The 27,028-nt window shown below is 39.0% G+C and overlaps 1 protein-coding gene and 1 long non-coding RNA gene across 6 annotated transcripts in view; both read right to left on the bottom strand.

The window, feature by feature from the left end:
* The window catches only part of LOC310759510, a 121,061-nt gene that overhangs the window by 43,212 nt on the left and 50,821 nt on the right, over positions 1-27,028 (bottom strand). The window lies entirely within an intron of this gene.
* Positions 1,045-27,028, bottom strand: part of AFTPH (aftiphilin) — a 40,809-nt gene continuing 14,825 nt past the window's right edge. For 2 of the 5 annotated variants that reach the window (XM_083606450.1, XM_083606451.1), the window contains exons 3-10: positions 21,811-21,959; positions 21,136-21,262; positions 20,567-20,623; positions 19,633-19,755; positions 15,959-16,019; positions 14,514-14,597; positions 10,988-11,111; positions 1,045-2,196 (exon numbers count right to left, since the gene is read on the bottom strand). In XM_083606450.1, the coding sequence (XP_083462576.1) occupies positions 2,052-2,196; positions 10,988-11,111; positions 14,514-14,597; positions 15,959-16,019; positions 19,633-19,755; positions 20,567-20,623; positions 21,136-21,262; positions 21,811-21,959 (870 nt within the window). In that variant the 3' untranslated portion in view covers positions 1,045-2,051. The remainder of the gene's footprint in view (positions 2,197-10,987; positions 11,112-14,513; positions 14,598-15,958; positions 16,020-19,632; positions 19,756-20,566; positions 20,624-21,135; positions 21,263-21,810; positions 21,960-27,028) is intronic. The other 3 variants (XM_083606452.1, XM_083606453.1, XR_014546321.1) reach the window with 2 other exon arrangements.

The following is a 27,028-nucleotide window of genomic DNA, read 5'->3' as shown; positions in this document are numbered from 1 at the left end:
GGCCACAACTTATTAGAAAATGTGGCTTATATGGGCAGCTATTTTCACAATTGGTGGGAGTATGAAGAGGCAAAACAATTTGGGACACAGGAGATGCAATGGAAAGAATACTGTAAATAAAATAAGATGATCTGATGTTACTGTTATTGGCATTCAGAAGGCTGTGCCTGTATATTTAAGAGAGTTAATATCTTAACAAGACATTGTTAATGCAACATATTGACCAAAAATTTCATTCCGTATTGAAAAGCAATCAACACTATAGAGAGGATGGTGTTAAGACAGAATAAAGTGTTATAATTATAAATTAAATGTATCAGTAGCTCTTTTTATACCACCACAACTCAAAACAACTTTTTAAAAATGCATACATTAAAACAAGGAGAAAAAAATACATTAAAACACACCACCCACTCTAAAAGGCCATAGATTGTTAAAAGTCAAAGGCCTGGTTTAAAAAGGAATGTTTTTGCCTGAACTGTCTTGAAGCATAACTGTAACTCTTTAATATGTGTCTGGGTTTTTAGGAAGCGTCCAGAGGGGAAAAGGCAAAATGAGAAACTACAAAGCACTGCTCTTCTATGAAAGGATATTTGTAATGGTACTGGACAGAAACAGTTAGCAGGGAACCTTACCTTTTTCTCTGCACAAGGCAGAAGTGTTATAGATTATACTGTATGTCACAATGAGTGTGCCCCTTATGTGAAGAGTTTTGAAGTGGGTGAGCAACCTACAGGTGACCACCAACCTCTTTGACCTAGCCCTACCAACTAGGAAGAGACTTGTGAGCTTCCAGTGTGAACTCCAGCCAATGGGCCCAAATGCTTTGGTTTTCCAGACAACTTTGGTACAACAGAAGGAACGCATTCCCACATGTGTTAACAAAAAAATGCATTGGCTCTTAAAAACCCCCAACCCAGTGCTTTTTGTTAAGGTACAGAGTTAATATTCTGCAAGTAGACTTTTTCTCTCTGAAAAAGCGATATTCCTACTGCCTTTGGCAGTACTGTAAAAGTAGGAAGAAAAACAATATTACTACACACGTTAACAGACTATATAACTTTATTTTTTATTTTGTGTAAGCTAAGAGGAAATTTATACACTGAAATTTCAAAAAGACCTCAGGCATGCACATAAACCTTGTTAGAGGTTGTTCTACATAGCATTCTCTTTTTTCCATAGGAATTTCCCCAAACATTTACAACCCATAGTTTTACTGTACATACAGCCTAAACCATAGCAATCTATGATTATGTCAAATTTACACTGTGCAAAATCAAAATATAGGGATAGTGGTACAACAAAAAAAATGTAACAGGTATATTTCAGTGTAAGACATTTAGACAGTTTTGGTCCTTCCATCCCAAACCAAATTGATTAACACATAGATCTCGAGAATCAAGTGCTTAGGCAGTGATCACTTAACTAAAGAGAATTGACAGCAAACCTCTTGAAAGGCAATGATGATAAATCCACACTGTTAATAGTCAAAAAGCTAAAAAAAATAAATCAAAAAAATCAACCACTTAGCCCCACCCCACCCCTGCAAAAAAAAGCCACTTGAGATGAAAAATAAGGGAAGGTTCAGCCTGCTTAAAAGAAGACTACTGAAAGACCGTAAGCTTTAAAGCTTTCAGTAAAAGGATTTTCATCAAGGGTAAGTTATTAAATTGGGTGGGGTGGGGGGCAAAGGGAAATTTCATGAAGAGCAAAAGTTGGAAATTTCAATTTTTAAAAATTGTTTAGAAAGTTTTGTAAGAAGGACACTACCAGTGTATTCCACAAAGACAAAATGGTTACACCCCAACACAACAAAAAAGGATAAATCTTCAAAAAAGGTTCAATCCTCTCCAGTTATTTACATTTGTCTAATATAAATTTAGGACTCCAATATGTAAATAAATATACATAAGTATGTATACCTTTCTAGTGCTGCTTACCAACAAATCATCTGAACTTGAATTATTTTTAATTGAAGCAAGATCACTTCATAGGACCCAGAAAGGGGGGCTAGGGCAAGAATCAATGGAAATTGTCCAATTCACTTCACCTTAGTCTACCTTGCCTTGGCAACTTGTTGAAGGTGTTAATGTGGCTGGGAACATCAACACCTTGGCATGCATGAAAGATAAGTCAGGAAGGCTAGAAATCACCTTGGCAGCCTCTTCACTGAGTTGTTCTTCCTTTTTGGGCTTTCTATTAAAAAAAAGTTAAAAGAAAAGTTACTCAGAATTGCTAGAGAAAGGTCTTCAGATAAGGCAACCTCTCTGAAGGAAAGTTGTGCCATATATGTCAATATTGCCTCATGTGGCTATTTAGTATATTGGGCTTATTGCAACCCTGGCAATGAGAAAACTGGTTCTCCTCACATCCAGAACTTCATGTAAATTCAATGCTTCGTTCTGAACTGTTAACAGGTCCTTAACACAACTGCTAGAGGATCAAATCCCACTACCTATTAACTAAATATGAAATCAAAACCCTTAAGTTACTGCATCCATAACTGAAAGGAAATAGAATTTGAAATCTGTTGAACATTTGAATCTTATATCATGTTTGTTAAAATCACTGTGGAAAGATACCTGAATAGAGGAAGTCATCTTAGTCAATATGTTTCGCTATAGAAGATACAGAATTTGACCTGAGCGTATCCAGGAGCTTAAGAGGATGAAATACCTTTCAACCACTGCAGAACAGGGTCCTGAGCATACCCTTATTTTCACAGAAAACCTTATATAAGACAACCCGCCCCAATCAATTGAAATGGAATTCATGAACACTAAACAGAGAGAGCATGTTACTGTGACTAGAACCTGGTGTTTCTTGCAGTCCACTCTAACCCCAAAGTCCCTAAAGTTCAGACTTCTAAAGAGGAAAGTGATACCAGTTATCCCTATTTCATTAGAATCTTGTGCTTAGTTTACAATTTTAGAAGTGCAGACTCTTTGCAGCACAACTCACAAAGGAATTCTTAAATGGACATGGCATAGAACAGAAGGGAAATGTCAGCACAGGTGACTGCAGAAAGGTTGATTTCAAGATAACATGAATAATTGCTCATTTTGCTCTGCCCGCCCCACAGGTAAAAGTTTACTATTTGTACAAGGCTACACAGAAACAGTCTATGAACCAATCTAGCCTGTACTTTCTTCAAGTAATACCCTCTTACATGTAGTTGCAATACTGAAGAAATGTCTCTTTTCTTCTAATTGTTTCAACACAATAAGTTTTGCTTTACAGTATAATACTAGCTTATATACCTGTAGGAACACATTCCTAAACAACGCCAGGAGAGAACTGCATTTTCACTAGCTTGGTTTACCCACAAAATATATATCTAAGGAATATACTGAATAAATTTTTTAAATTAGTTTTTATTAAAGTTTTTTGTGTTACAAAATGAACAGACAAAGAGGGAAAGGTGCATCTATTGTCTCCACTTTCAATTCCTAGCCTTTTTCACAGTTCGTTTACATTTAGTGAGAGACACTTTTGTCATAGACATCTTGCATTTGAGGGAAAGGGGGAAAGAGAGATGGGGTCTTGTTCTTTTGGTCTATTGCCTATTATTAGTGTAGAGGGTTTGTATCAGCATCCCATGGCAAGGTCCTTTGTTTATGTATTTATTTCTTTTTATTGATAACGTGAGAGGTCAGGGGGTCCCGAGTTTGGTTGGCTGTGTTCAGTTGATTGCAGTGTGGCTTGTTTGTATCTGTGGGGTGTGTGTGTGTGTGTAGGTTGTTGTATGCTGTTGGGAGGGAGGGATAGGTCATTGTCCTGTTGTGCTGTGTATGTGAAGAAGAGGAGCCACACCAGGGTGAAGGTGTCTTTGTTTGTCCCTGTGCTAGAGTTGGTTGGCTAACTTCTCAAGTAGGGCGGTTTCCCATGCATTTTGGTACCAGTGGTCTATGTTCACTTCTGATAGGTCCTTCCAGTGCCTAGTTCTACCTTACGGCTGTCCCTGAGTAGCTTTGGAATAGAGACTAACTTGGAGGAGGACCAGGTTTTAGGGATGCGGGCCCCTTTTATGACGTTGTTGAACAGATGGGTCATGTGGGGGATTGCAGTGAATAACTTTATGAGAGTTTCTGAAGTGCCAATGTGCTTTATTGCAGTATTACACAAAAGCTTGCACCACTCAGCTAATAATGTTTGCATTTACCTCTTCCCTTTACTAGATTCTGATGAGGACTAGATTCTAGATTATTAGATTTTGATGGCAGAGTGCAAGCCAATTAAGACTGGGATTATTTCTAACATAGCAGTAAAAACACATTTATATGTATTTGTGTGTGTCTGAGTGCCTTTTTTAAAAAAAAATCTATACATTATCTGGTTTTCAACAACAACCAGCATACCCAATACCGCCTACTTGTTACAAACATGTAAACAACTGTACAGTAGAAATGCAATCAATAAATATTTATTCACACTTATTTGCAGAGTCAGGATCACATTGGTAGTTGTAGTACACCCCACTCCTCCAGTTTTCGTGAGGAAAAGGGGAGAGGGGGTGGCAATGTGGCAAATGTATTCTATTTCATTTCATTTCCCATTATGCACAACCCAGTAGATAAACTATAGGGACTTTTTCACTGAGTGGCTTCTTATGATTTCTGTGCCAAGCCAAAGAATCCATTATACAACTGTTATACATTTCTATCTACTACAAATCAAGAAACTTTCCTCCCTCATTCTATTTTTGTGACATCTTCAGGGTTCATCTTTGTTCTGTAGTGCAGGTTAAGACTAACAAATATTGCATTTCTGCAGATTGCCATCAATGCACACTTCAAGATACCTAAACACAAAGTGCCTCTACATAAGGAAACAAATTTATTATAGCTTTGCATTGCAAACTCGTGCATTGTAACCACCATAAACCTGTGGCTATGGCTCCAAAGCAATGATACTAACCCTGCTTTCTTTGCTCAGGAGGATATAATTACACTGCTCTGAGAGGACTTCACACTGTGGGGTGTAAAGCCAGTCTCTCTCCTTTGTATGAAAAGTATCACAAGTAATACAATTGATTCCTTTGGTGTCGGATTATGAATAGAGATGCACCATGTGCAGTAGAACACAAATGCAAGGGGACACACACAAGCCTAATTCATACTCCCTTGACCAACCATGTATAAAATCTACTTTCCATTCTAGCATGTGTGCTTATGTAGCACCAGTTTCTTCTAAGTTTATTAACTTAAGAACATCTAGCTCACTTTCATGCTTCCCACAGTGGGTTTCCCAAAGGCATTTGGATGGTTATGAGCATAGCTTGAAGGTAGTAGACCTTTTCTGCAACAACTGGTCTTCAGCAGCAAACTGCCCTCTGAAACTGGGTTCTGGGTTCACAATTCCTACTGTACATCTTAGCAGAAAAAACAGAGTAAGGAATACAGTATCATGCCCCAGAACCATTGATATCGCCAGGCATTTGTCTAGTTCCCTTTTCATGCCTTCTAAGCTAGTGGTTATAGCCACATTCTGTGGTAGTGAATTCCAAAACTTAATTATCTTTTTCTATGTCTACTGCTAATTAAATTCGCTGGATGACTCCAAGTTCTATTATTATGAGGGAGAAAACTCTAGCCACTTTCTTCACATCATGCATAATTTTATGAACCTACAATGTTTTCCCCACCCACTTTTTCTCTAAACATAAAGAGCCCTAAAAGGCAATAAGGGGGTTTGTAAGCCACATAATCCAACTTCAGTCATAATGTAGGAAATCCAGAGGTAGTTCAACCCCACTAGATAGCAACCAAGTCTCTGCTTGAAGATGCCCAGTGAGGCAGAGTCTACCACTCTCCTGGGCAAAATTGCTCTCTGCATGTGTTTTGTAGGGTAGGTGTCTGAAGGAAGACATCAGTAGTGAGTAGGCTCTTTGTAGTTTACTGTGTATGGGCTACTGCATCCGTGGTGTTGCACTTACAGCAGAAACTATTTTTATTAGCTGCTTAGAATTCACTTTTCCACAAAAGAAGGTGAATCTGAAAGGCTATACAAGCATATTTCCATAATAATATCTGCTAGAACTGGCAGAGCTGATCTCTTTCAACCCAGTCTTTAGAAAATTGGGGGGGGGGGAGGGGACAGACGACAGACTGACAACAATATTGGTACAAATTGGTACAAATATTGGTAACTTTCAGGACCGTATACTGACAACATTAATTAATAAAATACTGGTTCAAAGTCAAACTTCACAAGTGCCAGTATTGTATTGCATTTTCAGAACAGAAAGTAAAATATCCTGTATACAGCTGCACAGACGAGGGACTCAGTCTAACTATTTAATCAAATGACTTAAAGACCATTTATAGGTCTCATGCAAGTTAGAGATTAACCTGTTAATTCCAAAGCACCATTTAATACTTATTTTCAGATGGCCGTGATTTAAAGTTAATGTGGCCAAAGTGACTCTGTACCAGAAGACTGCACTGAATCTGTAAAACAACAAATCTAACTAATTAAATATTTACTAGCATTACAGCAAAACTCACTGATTGGGAACCTTACCTCTAGATCTCCAGTTTGATAATATACTTTCCTAGTGGAAATTTGAGAACACCGTCTAAATGTGACCTCATCTCCCATATGTTGTAAAATATCTGTCTTAGGTCTCTGCCGCATTCATGATCAGAAGAGTGAGGTGGGCATCCCCTATGTTAGTAAAGAGCTGACTTTTTCCAAAAAAGTTGCTACTCATATGCCCAATACTAAAACTCACAGAGTAAGACCCAGACCATTTATGGCAGTTCTTGCATCAGCTACTGGGTGAAAAGTAAAATTTGTATCTTGTGTCAACGGAACATCACAGAAATTTGAAACAGATCACATATAAAAATGTTTGCTATATTTAGAAAGGCTATGTCTTTCTAAAGTATTTAAAAAACCCCACAACCAACAAACCCAAATCTTACCCTTCCCATGAGTATGTCAAACACCAAAATCCAACTTTCTGACAGGAATGTAAAACAAGAAGGGTGAATTCTACTCAGACCTTCACTGTTCACAGTGAGGTATTGGGAGCCGTTTTCCTGTACCTTGATTGTGCACAATAAAGTAGCTGTGCCACATATTCAGGGAATGAGTCTAATATTTTAGACAGACTATTAACAAAAGCCCCAGAAATGTATGGACATACAGGACATTTCACTTTCTATTCTGGGGGTGCAGGGACTTGGGAGATATGATTTTGTTCTGTTACTTTTCTTCTGGGCAAAATGGGATTAGAAGCTATGTAGGGGGCTGAAATGTAGCCCCTGGGGCTCCAGATAGTTATCCTTTAAGAGAGAAGCCAAAAAAAAAACTGTCGATAATAGGTTTAACAAAGGCAGGCAGACATCTTTGATCCAGGCTGCCTTGTTTGCAGATAGCTGCATAGTATGTAATATGCCCAGACAGACTGGTAAAGTTTCAGCATAGTAAAGAGGCACAACATGGAAAAAGTGAGCACAACGAGCTTCCAGACTAGCTATTTACTGAGAATTCAAGTGTATTATGTTCACATAAAATCTGAGGGGGTTGCCTATTTACTAAGTATTCATCCATAAAATGTTGCCTATTTACTAAGTATTCATCTGGATATATTTATGCAGAGATTATATTATTATTTCATTTCATAATAACAACAAAAATTAAAAAGTGACAAGCAAAACTATGAAACAGGCATGTAGAATGAGTGGTTTTACATGAGTTAAAATAAGAAAGTCCATGTAAAGACGATCAACTTCATCAGATCATCAAACACAGTTCCAAGATTTGCCAGGCTCTTGAAAATGATGGTAGGAATGCCAAATCATATAAAAAGTGTTTATATGTTTAGCCTGGAGAAGAGGAGGTTATGGGGTGATATGATAGCCATGTTCAAATATATAAAAGGATAGAGGAGGGAGAAAGGTTGTTTTCTGCTGCTCCAGAGAAGCGGACACGGAGCAATGGATCCAAACTACAAGAAAGAAGATTCCACCAAAACATTAGGAAGAACTTCCTGACAGTAAGAGCTGTTCGACAGTGGAATTTGCTGCCAAGGAATGTGGTGGAGTCTCCTTCTTTGGAGGTCTTTAAGCAGAGGCTTGACAACCATGTCAGGAGTGCTCTGATGGTGTTTCCCGCTTGGCAGGGGGTTGGACTCGATGGCCCTTGTGGTCTCTTCCAACTCTATGATTCTATGATTCTAAGTGTCTGGAGGTTCTAGTCCTTGTTGAAATCTCAAATTATGTGGAAGCTAGATATGACCTTGTCAACTAGGGGTTATTATCATGCACTTTCCAGTGGATTTTTCCTCATCTTTCTTACTAGACTTTTTGTGGTTAGAAAATAATAACAGCACTAGAAAGTGAAGGGTAAGAACCAAACAGTGTGAATAAACAGGCTGTATGGAACATCCACAATTCCTACTGTCCAAAAATAAAATAAAATTAAATTAAAAAAGGAATACAGTATTTTTTGTCACATTCAGCTATGGTTGGACTGAACAAACCTCATTTGAGTGAGCTGGTATCTTGATGTCATCTTTAATAAGCATATTCTACTTACGTCATAGATCTGAACTTCCTTTGATATATATGTGAATTTGGATACATTAGCTCAGATCCAAAACACTGTAAGTGGAATGGGACTTCTATGCCCTCTTCCCTACTGTAGCCTCTCATGTGTCCCAAGAATTGAAGGGCCTTATTTTGCAATGCATAGTATTCTGTTAATAAAATTAGTACTGTTCTGACATTTACTCTTGAAATGAAATAAGCCATCGTGATATTTTTTTTCTCAAGTGAAAAAGACAATGTATTAAAATTCCTTCATTTCAACAAGCAACACAGAGGCTTTAATCACAATTCCAATCTGAGATGGAATTTTAAACATGGCAACTCTTCCTGCTCTAGGTACCACCCCCCCTGCTTAAACAGACATCCTTGTGAATAGTTTTTCTTTCCCTGTCTCTCTCCCTGCTGCATTTGTGGTTTAGAGGATAAACATTAATTCAAAGTGAGTATTTATTTAGCAACTGAGATGTGTCCAATGCTGGAAACTTGTACGTGGTCCCAGCTGTTCCATAGTAACTCCACCCACACAGACAAGCTAAGCAGGACAGTACATAAAAGGTTTCTGTCCACCCTGAAAATTTCCTCTAACAGTGGCATGAGCAAAGGACAGGGTCTAACAAGATTCAACACCACACTCTCCTTCAGCTGCCACCACGTGCAACATCTATGTTATGTGCAACTCATGCCTAAGAGTAGATTAGGCAATATGACATAAAGGACACATTCACAGGATAGTGTATCATACTTATGTTCACAACAAATAATTCTTGTACTTTGGAAGAGCAGCATTCATGCTAATTTTGTATCTTTGTACCAAGATGATCTCTCACTGCCCACCTCCTGCCTTTGGTACTTCACTCACATTTTACCCCCTTTCTCCTTGTCCATCTCTACCAGATCTGAAAAAGTCAGGTCAGGCAAATCATTACAAACCTATGAAGAGTCAGCATAAGTAAAGAGGTCTTCAACTCCCTATGCACTTGGCAAAAATATTATGAGGTTAAGCTTTGGGGGGGTAATATCTACATTGTACAGAAGCAGTGGAGGCAAAGAATGTTCTGGCATGAAAGACTGAAGCCTTTAGTTTTCTATTTTGAAGGCTACAGTGTAAGTAAAAATAAAACAAAAAATAAAGTGTCAGCAGGAGGACACACTGCATTTTCACTTTTCTTATATCAGAACTGATGAAAAGCCAAGTTGAAAATGACCTGAGCAAAGATTCATCAAGGCTTAGCACTCCCCCCTAGTGGCAAACAGCTGAATGTAACACAGCAGAGAAATAGTTCTGAAAATGAGGCCATTACAGGAGTTAATGTTACATGTGTAAAGGGCTCTTGCAATAAGAGTTACACACGTACCATTTGTTAACTTCTGTAATAGCCTCATGCATTCCCTGCTACAGCTGTTCTCTGTATACTTTCAGTTTAGCTCATGACAACTTGCTACTTTTGAATTTGTGAGCTGACTGAATGAAAGCCAATGTTTTGCATCACCTCAAATCTTTGCTAAAATGAGTATTCACAGCACATGCAAGTTGCCACAACTCACTACTTTAGTACCCAAGCACCTGTCAACCAGCACAGTCATCTCACATGTTGTATCTGTGCATGAAGCTACATAATGTGCAATTCACAAGTGCTACACATTCCTAGGGAAGCAGTGCTACCATATTCACAATCTGAAAAGTCTATGTTGTACTTTTATTCTATATTACATATAGGATATAAATGTTTTAACAAATAGGCGTAACACACAAATCAGATGTGATTTGTGTGATGCACACAAGCATAGCCCGAGCACAGTCCATTATCCTACTTTCAGATTACAGACTAGTGGACCCCTACTCGCAGTCTTTCATCCCATTACCTACATAGGAACAAATCAGATTCTGTTTCTAGATTCCTAGAAATAGTTAGTCAATAAGTGATGGCTGCTTATTATGCTATGCACAAAAGAAGGGATTGCACAAAAAACGGGATTATGCAGTAGCTGGGGTGTGTGTGTGAGAGAGAGAGAGAGAGAGTGTGTTTATACATACGCAAAAGTGTTAAGGCATTTCACATCGAAGACAATTTCTGCTTTCAGCTAGAAGCTACGTTCCTGCTGTCACTAACAGTTTATAACATGGGAAACATCAGCTTTATGGCTTACAAGTGAGCTTTCAGCAGTGCAGATGAGCCTAGAAGGCTGCATACCACTGTGGATAGGCTGAAAACTTTAAAAGCAACCGTTCTGACAACTCATTTCAATCCAATGGATTTAATTGTGACATTAGAAGCAGAATAGAATCTGTGAAAAATATATACTAGTACAGCAATAGAGATCCAAGGAGATCTATCAAGGAACTGAACTCATGCATTAGGTGATATTTAGGCTGTAGTTACTGAACAAGCTTTAACTTCCAATAATAAGGGTCACTAATCACAGTGATTTACCTTGCTGATGTGCTTGCTTTCTCTACTGTGGACATTAGCTTTGCGAATGCATCAGTCACTTTACTGGTGGAGTTGGAGGTTTCCAGCTTGGAAGTTGTCAACTCATACAGTTCTGGATCCACACCTTATAGCATAAAATTATAATCAGTGATAGATGGAAACAAGTGTCACATGTTCAATTGCAATTTAGGATACTGTATTTCCATCTTCTGTAAACATCTGAGCTACTTAAATGTCTAATATGTGATTGAGATACAACTTGCTAATTTTCATCATGCACTACTCAGAGAACTGGAGTTGCAGATAAAACTGGCATAAAAGATATCAGCCAGGAGCGAAAAGCAAATTTGAATAATCATTTTCTTCTTGTACCAAAATCCTCCAAGGCTTTACATTATTATTTAGAACATTATTTCATTGCTACACATTGATTCTTTAACTTCCATTTCCATTCCACTGTCTCTGTAGAACATACAAGTAGAGAGTATTTGAAGTCCTCATGCAATTTTTTTTCTCTTCACTAAAGTATAAACAATTTCTCAACCTTCTTATTTGTTTCTCACCTTTTATTTGGACACAATTATGGAAAGAGTGGATTTCAGGATTCAATGAAATATCTCAAAGCAAGCTTCTAGAAATATGTAATATAATTGGACAAACTGATGGAATTCAGTTTAATTATTTTTTTTTTAAAAGCTGAGACACCTAGGAGTTCAAAATGGCAAAAATGGGAAGACATCCATTTTTAAAAAATCATTTTGATGAGGACTCCAAGATATACCACAACAAAACTTTCATCAGAAATTATTCATATGAAGGTTAAAGGGTGACACTATCTGTTACGTAGAATGATCAAGTAGAGAATCCTTCGGTTAAGGCAAAGATGGAGCAGCACTTGCGTCTCATATCCACTTCAACCTTGCGATCAATTCAACTGAAACAGTCCCATGTTCAAATCTCAAATTAAAATACAGAATACATTTGAAATACTGTCAGATGTTTACAGAACCCTTAAATACAACAGGCCCAGGCCTTCTGAAGAGTTACATACAGAAATAATAACAGTACAAGAAACAAAGCTTCTGAAATCCCATTAAGGTATGCCACTGAATAAAGCTGTCAGTATTTAAGATTTTAAAAATCACAACTGAAATTTACAATATCTAAGAAGGATTTGTAACATGTTGCAGCACTTTGTATTTTCAAGCCACTTGTCAACCAGCGGTGTAGCGTGGGTTGTCAGCACCCGGGGCAAGGCAAGTAATTTGCGCCCCCTAACCCGGGGCAAGGCAAGTAATTTGCGCCCCTTAACCCGGGGCAAGGCAAGTAATTTGCGCCCCCTAACCTACCGCCGCTGCCAGCTTCTTCTTACTGCTGCCTGGTCTGGTCTGGTGTGGTTCTCTCCCGCGCTCAGCGCTGCGCTGGGCGGCCGCTGCACTGTCCCTCCCCCAGATAGTCCCTCGCTCTCTCTCCGCACCGCACGCCTGGCACCCACCCCCTCCACAGTGGGCAGCGACCCGGCGGCTCGGATCGGATTCGCACAGCCAGCACTGCAGTGAGAGAGAGTGAGTGAGCCAGGTAGGGGCAGAGAGCTGCGAGTGCGCCCCCCCAGATGTTGCGCCCGGCCCCCCTGCACCCCCACGCTACGCCACTGTTGTCAACTACACGCATTAGGTGAAATTTATTACCTTAGCATATGATTATAACTGCTACCACTACATGTTCTGATACTGCAATCATTTCACTAAAGTGCTTAAAAAAATTAGTGCCATAGATCAATATTATCTAAAAGTGTCTACTAATACCCATAAAGAATATATACCTATATTTTAAATGCATATATTTTAAAAAATATATACCGCCTTTCACCAAAATGATTAAAAGGCAGCTAACAAAAGAAAAGGATTTTCAAAGAAAATGCGTTTATTTATAAAAACCTTAATGAGATTGAGGAAATTTAGGCAACCAAGTTTAGATCAAGCGCCTAGCTTAGGCAAAACACACACACCACACAAAATTACATACATAACCCACACAGAGAGCTGCAGGCTAGAAGCAAATGACTTTCCAAGAAACAAGCCAGAAAACCTACAAGCAATGATGACATCTGCGAATTTGTTGACAATATTCTAATGAAAACCCATAATAAATGATAAGGTGCCTTCTTTATAATCACTTCAAATGAATGTATCAGAAGTAGTCAAACTGTATTTTACTAGATGCCAAAAAATGTCTACTAATAATCATCAATACTGTGGAATGAATAGATGGATTTAAAAGTAGTGTGTGAAGTTTTATATCAAACTCCCATACAAAACTCAAGAAGTTTCTGTACTTTTGACTTCCAGAAAATATGATCAAGTAGTTCTGAAACATAAACACTAGAAGTGAAAAATTAATCATGACAATGACGTATAAGAACCCTCACACACACACAAAAAATCAAGGACGTGATTTTTCCACCCATGAAAAAAATATCTACAGATCATAATGGAGTCCTGTTCTCCCCATCCCTTAAGTGCATGGGCAAAACTCTGCTCTATCAAGAAACAAACTCCAAGCAGAGGACTGTACAAGGGTATGGGAAATGTGTTCACATCTTCTGTTCCAGAATGACTAACTTGTGGTCCTCCAGATGTTGTTGAACTATGACTCTCATCATCCCTGGTCATTGGTGATGCAGGCTGGGAGTGATAGGAGTTGAAAGAACCACAACATCAGGAGGAACACAGGTTCTCCCACCTTTGTTCAATAATCCTGCAGCTGCAGGATTTAATAGATGCCACTCCTTTAGTAACCACGTCTCTTTGCATTCTGATTTCCCAACAGATTAATAATTCAAGGTAAAGTGAGAAACAGCTTTATCTTTCAAGAGAATTAAACTGAAGCAGACTGTTCTGTAAAAAGATATGCTGTAACTAATCAGACTTTTCTTCTAAATTTGCAGTTTTTTCAACTCAACAATTAAAATATTTAAGGCATTAAGTGTCATGCAGAACTACAATACATTTACATTGCCTTAAATGACAACAGCAAAGTTTATCTATAAAATAGCTAGGTGTAAGCTCTTGTTTGTAAACTTCATTACTGCAAGAAGAAATTGCAGCCATCTACTGGTTATCTTCAGAAGATGTTAAGTACTAAGATTAATAAGACCCATAAGCAAGTGCATTAATCACAGTCTTAAGATTTTTTTCAACTGAGCAACATTCTCAGGAATACTAGGATTTTATTCCAACTGCATTTTCAAGTGGGATACATCAAGATTTTAGCCCACAATTAAAATTGTTTTAAGGATTTCAAGTTCTTAAAATTTCTTAAAATCCATTCTTCGCTTAACATTCTAGAGTACCAACCAAATAGTATTAACTAACTACTGGAGGCAAATGATAGAAGGGGGAACTATTGAAGGCGGGCATCTTGGAGCATAGACATTCTTCTTGTTTGTAGGAAAGTCACATAATGCGGCTCATGCTTTTAGTAAGAATGTTAAGAGATTAAGTTTGCAGTGTAGCGCTCTGCTGACCTGGGATGGTGGTGGTGGTGCTAGAGCTACTGTCCTCCACGGGCCCAAAGAAATCAAGGTTCAGAAGAGTGGAACCTCCACTAGCTTGAAATTCAGTGACCGTGTTGGTAGGCAGCCATATAGAAGGTAAGCCAAGGGAGGGATTTATGTGTAAAAAGGGGGTAAGACACACACTTGAACATGCCAGTTATAATTAGTACTCATTACATAGTTTTGTTTTATAAAAAAAAAAAGAATTCACATAATAGTGCTTACAATATTAGTTTGTAGGTTCTAAAGATGTTAACAAGTCAGTGTACATTCTAATGGCAAGGAATTCAACACTAATAACTTAAAAAGTAGCCAACATTGTTTAGAAAAATGGACAGAACCAGAGATCCAGATTAAAGGGATTAATTAAAGGGAAACATTTTTTAAAATTCCAAACTATTCATCTAATTCAAAATCATATATGTTCTCTACATAATTTAAAGAGACTGACAAATTGTATCTATAGCTTAAAGTAGCAGATTGTCAGTAGGTTAGCAAAACAAAATATGAATATTGGTAACAATGGTTCTCATTACATCCAGCTCCTTGGTGGCAAACTACATTGTTCCCCTTTAATACTGAAACAGAAAAATCAGATGTACATATTTTATAGAAATTGTTAAAAGAAAGCAAGATGAATTGACTGCAGTAATAAGACACCAGACAACAGCAAAAGAGTCCATCCAGGCTTTCCTTCAGCACTCTGATATGGACCGAAATGTGGTCACATCTTTAAACATTGTATAGCAGTGTTTTTAGGTCACTGGTATGGCCAGTAATTATGACAAGTTCAACAGCATTATTAACAAATGGCTAAGAAACTATGTCACTATCTACTAGCCCTAGTTTAAATTTAGAGGCCTTTAGATTTTGAAGCTTTGATAAAATATATGCACATTTTAAAACTAAAAATTTAAAAACTGTTCCTTTTGCAAACAGGTTATGTTAAAAACTGTGCTTGAAAGCAAGCCCAATTACGCACTTGACTATGCCATTTCAAACTTTACAAAAGTCTAAACAGGCAAGGGTTTGTTGAGGTGATAGCTATAAAGTAAACAAAAATTATTTAACTATTCTATTCTTAGAACATGTAATGTGGTTGTGTGTATGCAACACCAATTCAGCAAAATGGTGTATTACCTTGCTCTTAAACACTACTTTAAATAGTGCATAACTAAACAGAAAGAAAGCCTGAATTTCCAAAGTTAAGAAATTGTGTGTGTATGTGTGTATATATCTATCTGTGTTTTTTTGTGTGTGTGTGTGTATATGTACATACACACACACACACACACACACACACACGCAAAAACACAGATATATATATAAAATAAATCAGCAGAGAGATGTTTGTCTGAACTTTGTAGGTTTCTTAACTCTAGCTCTTGTGCTAGAGGCTCTACGGAGAGACGTACCATCTAAAGGGTTAGTAAGGCCACTGCTACTCCAGTCAAACTGGACAGGTGGTAGGGATTCCTAGAGTTGAAAAGTCAGAAATCAAATTTTACAGTCAGGTCATAGCATAACAAAACGTGTCGCATGAAGTTCTTTTGCATGCAAGCAAAAAAGCAACAATTGAAAAGCCAAAGGACAATGAGCCAGAGGTAATAACTAAACTAAACTGAAGTCATAAAAACAGTGTTTCATGTAACCTAAGAATAACTATGGTTTACAGATTGTTCCTAGACTGCCTGGTCTGGAAATTTTCATGGGGAGTTGCAAATATTGCCAAAATACAATGAAACAGGCCATTATATTATGCCAGCATTGCAGAGCTATCACTCTGGCAGGTAACACTGGCAGGAATGCTTAAGATCAGGGCAGCAGAAACAGAACCAGCCTCACCTGTAACCAGTGCTTTTTTCCCCTAGAAAAAGAAGTGCAGGAACTCCTCATTTTTTTGACGGACAACCCTAAGTTGATGAGTTTTTTTTAGGGGGAGAAGAACGCTTTTGGGGGGGGCAGCGCTGTGGATGCGTTACGATGTTACCTCTGATGCGACCCCATGGCCTCCAACACAAAGCCACAAGCACCATGCAGCTGAAGCCTCCGGCACGCAGCTCTGGGCGCCGTGCCTCTATACAGCTACCAGCATGCTACAAAGAGGTGCTGGAACTCAGTTCTGGTGAGTTCCATCTGAAAACCCTTCTGCCTATAACAGCATCATCAGTTCTGCAGCTTTGAAAACCCTTAAAGTCACTTACAACGCAACTTAACTGTTATATGCAACTTCAGACGGATAAAACTGGCTCAGTGGGATCCTCTTTAAATAATTATTTAATCTTAAAATAATTGTTAAGTTATTAATAACTAAAAGTATTATTTGGTTGCACATCAATGGGCAAACCTAAACCAACAGGCATATATAATCAATAGACACGTATACTAAATCTATTGGTTTAGGGACTGAAGTGTGGAAGCTGTGGCAAGAATGGGGGGGGGGGGGTTGTCTGAAGGTACTTCTTATCCGATTTCTCTACGCAAAAGGAGAGCCATAAGCTGGTTTATACTTAAATCTTTTTTTAGAAAGGCAAAAACTCTTATTGGAATTTCTTTCTGAAGTGGTATCTTTGAATCCTAATAAAGTGACAATTTTCATAATTTTTATCTGCAGTTTTCATTCTTATCTACAAGAATAAGCCTCCTAGTTATTACCATAAACAGGCTTGCCTCTCTTTATTTTCTGCTGCCCCTCTACTTTTTGCTACCTCTACTTTTATACATTCATAGTGAACTGCAGAATCACCTTTTTTTGAACAGGCATCAAAGCAAGGTCGGATCAAAGTGTGCTGCTCATAATGATTACAGCATAGAGAACAATCTAAATAATGCAAATGCAATGGACAAAAGCGCAGCTGAGGAAATTTACCGACCATTCTACACAAATTTTCAATTATGATAGGAGAGATTCTAAGTTGTTCTGAAGCTTACTTTTATAAAACACTAGAGCTCTAACTTACCAAAGGGCTAGCCACTGAAATACACACACAGAAATCACGAAGAGATTTCCCAACCTGCTATTATGGATGTCCTCTGCTGAGAGGCACACAGTCTATTCACCCCATTCATCTAATCTGTTCAGTGATCTACACATCTCCTGAAACATTTGGTGACAACTAGGAGAATTTATGTGCCAGCGCTAGATATTCTGAACATATCCAAAACTGGCAAGAAAACACATACATCATGCATAATTTCAACACAATGCTTTGGATCAGGTAGGGTGAGTCAAGCAGTTTGTTATGTAGATCTAATTCTAGTTATCAGACTTTAAAAAAAATATATGTTAATGTTTCATGGCAAAAATTATTGTTGTAATATTTGTTCCAAATGGGAATGGAATTTAAAATAGCAATATTTTATCAGAACTACCTCTAGAGCAGACCTGCACAACTTGGCAGTAGGTATGGGCCAAAATAAAAGTATTTTTTCTCATCGTTGTTGGTACTTTTCTTGCTTTCTCTGCCTCCTCTCTCTCTCTCTCTCTCTCCCTCTCCCTCTCCCCCTCCCTTTTTGTTCTTGGTGCCCCTACTGTCTACTTGGACTTCTTGTTGTTTCTTGGAGGGGGGGGCAACCTCAACTGCGGAGGGGAGGTGGGAATCTGCCAGCGGGTTGGCTTAGTGGCCCGCAGGTTTTCCTTCTTTGTGGCTCAATGTCTCAGTGCCCCTCAGTGGCCTCCTCTTTGGCATGGCCACCATGGCATTCACAGCTTCCAGTGGTGGGTCCTTTGGGTGCCATGTTTCTCCCCCACCCTGCTGATCTGTCAGGGTGCTCATGGAGGGTCCGTGGAGGGCTCAGCTGGAGGCAGAAGGAAGCTCCCTTTGGGGAGCACTGCTGCCGTTTCCCAGGGGATGACCTCAGTTGCGTAGGGAGTTTTCCTGTTGGCTAGCACATGGCTACATCTAGGGCTTTTCTCTCAGCAGCCTTCCCTCCAAGTTTTCCCCCTTCCTTCCTTCCTTCCTTCCTTCCTTCCTTCCTTCCTCATTGGGGCTCAGGAATGATTCACGAGGAGGGCAGGTGTTGTGCAGCAAGGGGGCTTTTCTAGGTCCTGTTTGAGACTTGAAGGTTGCTTTTGATGGGAAAGCGTGAGGTGCGTGAGGCACAGCTGCCTCCGCCTCAAGGGGAGAGAGCGAGCTGCCTGCAATGAGAGAGGGGTAGGGTGGGCAACAGGGAGGCTGGGCAAGATGAGTGCTCAGCTCCCCATCAGGGCCAAGCAGGCATGGACAAAGCATTTTTCACAAGCTGCACAAAATCCTTTGGAAGGTTGCAAGTGACCCATGTACGCTGTGCAGGCCTGCTCTAGAGGCATGTTCTGCAAAATTCAGTAGTTTGCATACTCCTATAGAAAGAAGCAAGTCTGATCATCCTACTGTTTGGATACCCTTTTTTGGTTTTAAACACAAGAGATGTAAACCGACAAAATAAGTGGTATGAATTATCCTTTTTGGTTATGTTCAAAATTTCAATTAAAGTAGATTATAGATCACTTCCTTCAATCACTGTTCTTTTTCCAATCATCTAGAATTTAACAGGACTAGGAAAGATAATCTATATCTAAATGCAGGAGAGGGAAAAACATTCAAGGATAGAAAGTGTTATTTTTTTAAACTCTGGCACGTCTTTCAAATGCACAAGAGGGTTAAAACCAATAGGGAAAGGATTAAAATCTTTGCATGTGATTTCTATAAGTATCACAACAGCCTTAAAACTGAAAAGGGCAAATTCATAAGAAGAGGTATAGGAAAATAACCATTTTAATCTACTGGAAGCTGTTATTTAGGTATATTGTATGGTCAGGACAGCTCATTCGCTATAGATTATTAGAAAGTGTTGAGGCAGAAGAACTCACTACAGCCTTTTGCAGGTGTGAGCCTCCTCTCTGTTGGCAGTCAGCCAGAGATCTAGTTATGAGACTCTTCAGGCATGAGGGCAAGACCTCAAGGCAGGGTGGAGTGGGGACGTTGGTGCACTATACAAGTTGTCAAGAGAAGCAACAGTCCGCCCACCCCAAACTTATGAGCTCTGAACAGGCATATGCCCAGAGCCATTGATGGTGGCATCAATGCCACAAAACATTATTATTTTTTACCTGGAACTGATCAGTTGTACATATATTCATCTCTGGTGATGCAAGTGGAGTCTGTCCTATGGAAGCTATTTTCTCTGCAGCAGATATTGGTTTCAGGGGTTCCTTTGTAGGCTCTAACATACCCTAGAAATTAAGACATCACAGAATCTGCTCAAATACCACCCTTTAGGAAAAACAAAAATTAGTCAAACCCCAAAGAAACAAACAATTATTCTTCCAACGATAATGCTGGATTCACTTTTGTATATTCCCCTGATTGACTACTTAGCATTATTATTTAAAGTTTACTTTTATAATTCACGTTAAAGAAATGACAAAAAGCCACTCTTAATTTGTTTTAGGGACAAAATACTGCAGTATAGAACTTTTGATTTTCTAACCAAATTTACTGTATTACAGAACTATTTTGATTTTATTGTAGTTCAGAACTATTTGATCTTCAAACCAAGAGAAAACACTGGGGTGCCGTACAATGATTTTATAAATTTGTTAGCATCAGTACAAACTTTATTTTGGTCACAGACCAGCATAAGATAAAACAAACAGATAAACTGAACACATAAGACTTAAAACAGATAAGGGATAAAAACCAATAATTAAAAGATGATTATACCATACATAACTTAAAAAGATAAAAAAAGGACAAATGGTTGAAAGCGACTATAAGGGAGGGAACATAAAGGAATTTGTTACCCATTTCTGCCCAGCCACAGTCAAAGTGTGTGATGTTAGTGCCTCTAAATATAGTTTAACAAAATTAAGATCTATCTAGTTTGCTAAAATATTAAGTAATAACCAAAATACTTATCATTCTTTTTATGGACTATAAAACATGCTGTAGGTATTATACCAAATCTACAATTACTTCTGACAAGACAGTTTAGATAATTCTAGGCTTTCTAAGGAAACTGCCTAAAACAGTTAAAAAACTTACCAATCCTGCTGCGTACATGGGCACTATAACAGGTTGCTTCTTGTTACCTGTAAAGAGCTAAGACAAAAGAAATTTCCATCTGATTAGACTGAAACATTTTATTTGTGAAGTCCAGTTAGCCTCAAGACTCATTTTTGGGTCAATGGTTAGCTATTTTCATGCAGTATCTTTGGGTTGCAATCAATGTCATGTGAGCTGTGTTCTACTCATGACATGAGACTATCCCTTCCTCATCTGCCCCCAGAATCCCACTCACCCCCCTCTGAAGAGTCCCTGACTATCTGATGCAGCATTTAGTATTAATTGCTGCTTGTCATGATTTTTAGACTTATTCTCAAATTTAGAAATGATTGTTTTAGCATAACTGCTACTATATAAAATTACATGGACAATTTGAAATTGTTTGTCATTTTTGTATGTCACACAAGAGTAACAGATTTTGGGCAACTGATAGAATAAATACATTTTAATATAAACAATAACATTCTTAGGAATAATATCGCACACTTATTTTGTGTACCAATAGAATGGAAGAAATTGTTGGTTAGTTGGCTTTGCGGATAACTCACGATGTTTCTTGTGTCGATTCCCAGAGAGCAGAGGAGTTTTTTGTTGCTGAGGGAGCCACCCCACTGATATTTCAATCCATATGCATCGTGGATATCCTGAAGCTCTGTCCACACATCTAGCAGTTCCCTACATAGTCAGTTATACATCAAGTGAAACAGTGAAGAGGAGGAAATGCTAAAACTCAGCAGCTTTAACCACTTCAATCTGTATCTTTAAATGACTGGCGTATAACACTATAACCATTAAACACAAGCCCAAACACCAAACCTCTAGGGAGATAACAGTGGTATAAGGTTCTCAGAACAATTAATTTTCTAACTTATAATTAGAAAACGATGTCTGTAGCAAACAGAAAGATGTCTACTTGGAATTCAACATATTAATAAATAATATAACTGTAAGTAATAAGCCACATCCTATTTAACTACCTCATTTGCACATCACTGAAAGTACAACAAAAACCCACCAAGTAGATTATTCTGTGGCAGCAAAAGCAGTCACTAAAAACTAACCACATTGAACTATGCTTTTTAAAAGAAAACAAAATGCAAGCAGTAACTAAAAATCCATTGATGTTTGCAGCCATTAGAAGATTACTGCTATACACCCTCAGAAAACATCACTGAAAGCTTGCATGCTTCTGTGTATGTATCACATTTAAAAATGGTCCATACCTTTGTGACAAGGTCTCCTCTGTCCTCCCAGGTTTATTACCCATTTCCAACAAGAGATTTAAAGGAGCAATCTCTTCTTCCATTTCAGAGACAGTTACAGGAGGAAAACAGGCTTCAAATATTCGTTCTAGACGACTTAGCAGCTTTGTCTGCATCAGAACAGACAAAACCAACTTGTTGAAAATTATGCAAATTACTGCTTTTAAAAGTCAGGGGAATATGAAATTACAAACTTTAGATATTATTTCCTAAGCACAGATCAAACAAAGCAAGCAAGCAAATAAATAAATAAATGGATATAGCTTTGGGAAATAACTAATCAGTGGGCCTCAATTCCACTCACAAGTACCCTACTGGTCTCTGGTGAGGGCAACAAGACAAAACCCCGTTTCTTTCTCCAGTCTGGAGGTGCAACTCATCTCTGGAATGAAGAATGAAGATTCCATTTTGGTGCTGTGAAGACACTCCTGATGGGGTGGCAGCCCAGCACCAAAGCAACCTCTCCCTCTACACTTCAAGCTAGAGAGTCGTGCAAGTAAGTTCCCACACTTTGGAGAAGTTCCCTGCCCCCTTTCCCAACTCCCAAATCGGTGTTGAGAAGGGCACCGTCCTCTAACCTGGCGCAGATATGAACTGCAAAGTCAAGGACAAGGAGAGACACAGGACCCTGCCAAACACACATTTCCGCTCAATGACTTTGGCCATTCAAGTTCTGTGGATGCCTGTGAGTGTTAACTACACTTTCAATTTCCACAGAATCAACTTGCACTAAAATTAGTTTATGAAGCTTGGATTTGGTTTTTTCCTAGATTGCTGTATTTGATGTTTTAATGTGTTGTAAACTGCTTTGAGATTTGTTCTATAAAATATAAAGCTGTATTGAAATAATAATAATAGAAATAACAACAACAATCTCAGCAGCCTTTGTGCTTTGCCTCTTTCCTGTTTTTACTTCTGCCTTAAATTGATTTCAGGAGAGTTGTTGGCCTCAACACTTCAGTCAGATATGGGGACATACAAACATCCTTTGCTCATGAAATCATGTTATGTCTGTGGGGAGAGGTTAAAGATGAAAATGCATTGAGTTTCAAAGATAAAAATCATATCAATATCTTTAGAACTTTAACCACTTAATTGGAAATACAATGCCACAAAGTTACCCCTTTAAAGATTCCACATTAAGATTTTTATTTTGCTTTTAAGAATCCCATCTAGCTTTTGTGTCAAAGCAGCAAACTTCAAACATGCACTGTGCAAAGGCCAAATTTTCATAGATGATCACACTGTGCATTGAATAAGCATAACAGAAAGCAATCACAAGTTAACTGTTCTGCATGCTTTACACTACAGTAACTATTGGGTAAAGAACAACTATGTATGCCTGAGATAAAGCAGCTGGCATGCTCTATGAGGCACTGCATTTTGCTCAGAACATTGATGCCACACAGTCACCATGTCAACACTGACTTTCATCAGTTCTCTCAGTGACGATCACAGTTCCTATTTGAACACTACTGTCCATAGTAGTATATAAACAGCATTTCACACTGCTTGAAAGCATCACGTCTCAGCAGCCCTTCAGTAACTTCAGTGTCCCAATACAATATGGGATAGTCACATGAAGTTGGACTCTCAGATTTGACAGCAGCTGATCAATTGCTTTGAAAGAAGAAAAATAAAATTGGGTCACCCCTGCCCCCAAACTGCTGACCAGAACCATTAAAGAGGGCTGTGATGACTCACTGATGAGTAGATATGCATCTACTCATATCCTTCGGGGGAGAAGCATGCCTGCAACCCGTTGCTGTTAAGCAAGGCCAGCCCATACCAAGGCATCTTTGTGGTATGTTGGCATGGTATGTTGGTGGGGGAGTGATCAACCTGACCATTCAGGATCTACACACAGAGAACAGGTTTAGGTTGCTGAAGGGTCATGGCCTGCAAGTGGGTTGCAAGTGCAAATTGGTTGCAGGTTTCAGTGCTTTTGCCCTGTCAGAATGCTCCAGTGAGGAGCACTGTCATCTTTGTTCATGCCACTGCTACCTGCCAGCCACTTACTTTTTTAAAGGAAGGCTGGGGTGGAAAGGAGTGGTGAGGCTTTCCCCGCATGCTCAGGATGCTGTTGCTGCCAGCCAGGCGCAGCTGGTGGCAGGAGCTTCTTTTTCCCCTTTTCTGACAGGGTTGGGTTTTTTTCTCAAGCAATGTGTGTTTGTGATTGAGAACAGTACGTATGCACAATTGTTGGTGAGATACATATTGGTGGTGCGTGTGTGCATGTGAAAGAAAGGGATGTGTATGTATGTGAGTGTGATGGGGACAAGAGATGCACTTGGGCAGAGAAGGAGAGGTTTGTGTGGTGTGGGGGGGGTATGTATGCACATGGGCAGAGAGGGAGGCATATACTGTATGTGCTTCTGTGTATGTGATTATATATAGAAACATATGAAAGAGGGGGGTATGTGTGTCTGTTGTCTGTATGCATATGGGGAGTGCATGTGTGTGCTCTATTTGCACGCAAGAGTAATGTGGCCACCTTTTATATTTTCCTAGTACAAGGGAATGCTTCCTGTTATTAGAAAGTAGCAGAAAGAAGTATGGGTGTCTGTATAGAAAATCTATATTGTTTGAGCTCTACAATGAGGAACAGCAGGACATAGTTGACCTCCCATAGTAAGCATGAGGTGGGTTTGGATTTTTGCAGCAAGGGGGAAGCAGCAGCAATTACTGCTCTCTCTAATTTTGTCTTATACCTTGGTTTTAATTCTTAAAAACTTCAAGTATAAAACAACACCTGTAAAATAAACGCTTAAATTTTTTATGTATTTTAAATTTTTATTAACTTTTTAAAATTAAACCCCTTAAATAAAAAGTTAATCGCAAATTCAAGGGGGATGGGGCACAGGAAGGAGGAGGATGGGGAGCAATTTTAAAATTGACTACGATATGAGGAGTTCTGGAAGCCCAAAATTCAGGAGACAATAAAGCAATGGGTCATCATACTGAGTAAATTTGGACATGTGGGCCACTGTACCAAAAAGGTTGGGAACCTCTGGCTTAATGGGTACTTTGACTTGACTTATTGGCAAGCTGTATACAGGACTTTCTTAATTTTTGTGTGTGTTAAATGAACTGCAAACTGTTGGTAATTAATTATGTAGTGTTATGTTGCAGTGATACTGTATATCTTATTATGTATTATTATTATTGTATTACTGCATTAAGACTTTAATTTGTGTGTGAACTGTTTGTAGGACAGATTTACTTCTGGAAAATGTGGTATAAAAATAAATTGACAATGATAAACGGGACTTATTTTATTGATTAGTACTAAATGGCATAGAACTATACCCACAGTACTCAGTTACCATATTTTTTGCTCCTAAGGCGCACCAGACAATAAGGCACACCTAGCTTTTAGGGGGGGAAATCAAGAAAAAAAATCTTATTAAGAGCTTCTGGGGCTGTCAGGGGAATCCCCCCCCCCAGCCCCAAAGAGCAAAGAAGCCAAGGCAGCTGCCCCCAGAACAGGTCTGGGAGCGCTCCCGGAGCTTGTGGGGCTGGGGGCGGGGGAAGCCCGAGCTTGCCTCCGTTCCCGGAGCTTGCCTCCGTTCCCGGAGCTTGCAGGGCTGGGGAAGCCTGAGCTTCCCCCGACCCCAGCCCTCAGAACTGGTCCGGGAGTGGCGGCAAGGTTGCGCACAGCCTTGCCTCCGCTCCCGAAGCTTGCGGGGGAAGCCCGGGTCCCCCCCCCCCAGCCCCAGGGACCACACATTCGCTCCATAAGACGCACAGTCATTTCCCCTTAGTTTTCAAGAGGAAAAAAGTGCATCTTATGGAGCGAAAAATACGGTAAGCAACAGATAAACACAAAACACTTTAACTTGTTGGAAGTTTAGATGCAATTCAGGTTTTTGAGAGCGGTTTGCATGGATTAAGACAGATAGAGTAAGGGACCACCAGCTTCTCACACTATCCCTGTGTCTTTCTCTCTATGCTGACCTCCCTCTCTCTTTGAAGTTTAGACTGCTATGTCTTAGGTTGCATCCTTTTTACAATTTCCTACTCCTCCTCATATATTTTATTCTGGCTCTTGAGTTGAGAGGTCTGAGAACCAGCGTAAAAAACTAAGATATGAAAACTAGGAGCTAAATGGCACCTTAAACCTAGGTTATGGATGGAACAATGGAATGTCTAGGCACACTTTTTTATAACGAGAATACAAAGCTGAAAATGAATGAACTGCAACTAAAATATTATGTTCATTTTTCACATGGTCTAGTCCGTCCCCTGACCACCCCCTAGTATTCTTAAGAGGGTCTTCAGAAAGGAGCTGGAAGTTGGGAGGCAGAAAAAGTTCCTCCCTTCCTTCCACTCTGCAGTTTTAAACTGAAATCTTAGGCACAGTACTGCGCTCAGTGCTCAGAAACTGCACCCGCTAATGAAATTCCCTGTTACAAAATGCGTCTAGAACAAAGGGAGTTTTTAACACTGCTGAGAACTATTTTATTCCAAGTCTCAGTCTGAATACTTTTCAATGAAAGTTGTGCTCTAAGCAAAGATTTATTTAACTAAAGTTTAATTTGGCAGCTACATATAAACTCTATATGCTAACATAGCTGAGGTATGAAAACTTATTATAAGTTATGGATCTTCTCTTAAAGCTCAATTAACACCTGATTATATTAGAAATGGCATTACTTTCGGCAGAACTGGAGGGGGAAAAATCAGTCAAGGCCCATTTGCAAAAGAATTAATGAACTGGAGACTATATCACAAGGTTGGAATGGGTTCCTTCTCTTTTTAGCATCAAATGCTCTGAGAATTTTGTGATAGCACAGAATTGTGTTTCTACTTCCTGGTTAGTCATAATGACGCTGGCTAAAAACATACTGTTTTCCTGCCATGGGTTGCTTTTGATCAGGGGAACAGCTACCAGCAAAGAAGCTGATAAATATGATACAGAGTTAAACATTTCTCTCAGATTAGCATTACTCAATCATTATAATTATGGTTCCAGCATAAAACTCCATTTATATAAGTGAATATAAAAAATATCAAGAAGCTATCTATCTTTTGCCTAAAAGTAAGTAACTCTCTTGCACTAAAGTCTTCAAACTTGGATCCCCAGATGTTGTTGGACTATAATCCCCACCACCCCAGTCAGCTTAGCAAATTGTCATTTTTCTTATGTAAACAACTTCAGATATTTCTGAAAGCAGCA

Source organism: Podarcis filfolensis (genome assembly GCF_964270895.1).
Source record: "Podarcis filfolensis genome assembly, chromosome: 3".
Classification (NCBI taxonomy): domain Eukaryota; kingdom Metazoa; phylum Chordata; class Lepidosauria; order Squamata; family Lacertidae; genus Podarcis; species Podarcis filfolensis.
The sequence above is the reverse complement of the archived record's forward strand: the minus strand, read 5'-3'. Positions and strand labels throughout refer to the sequence as shown.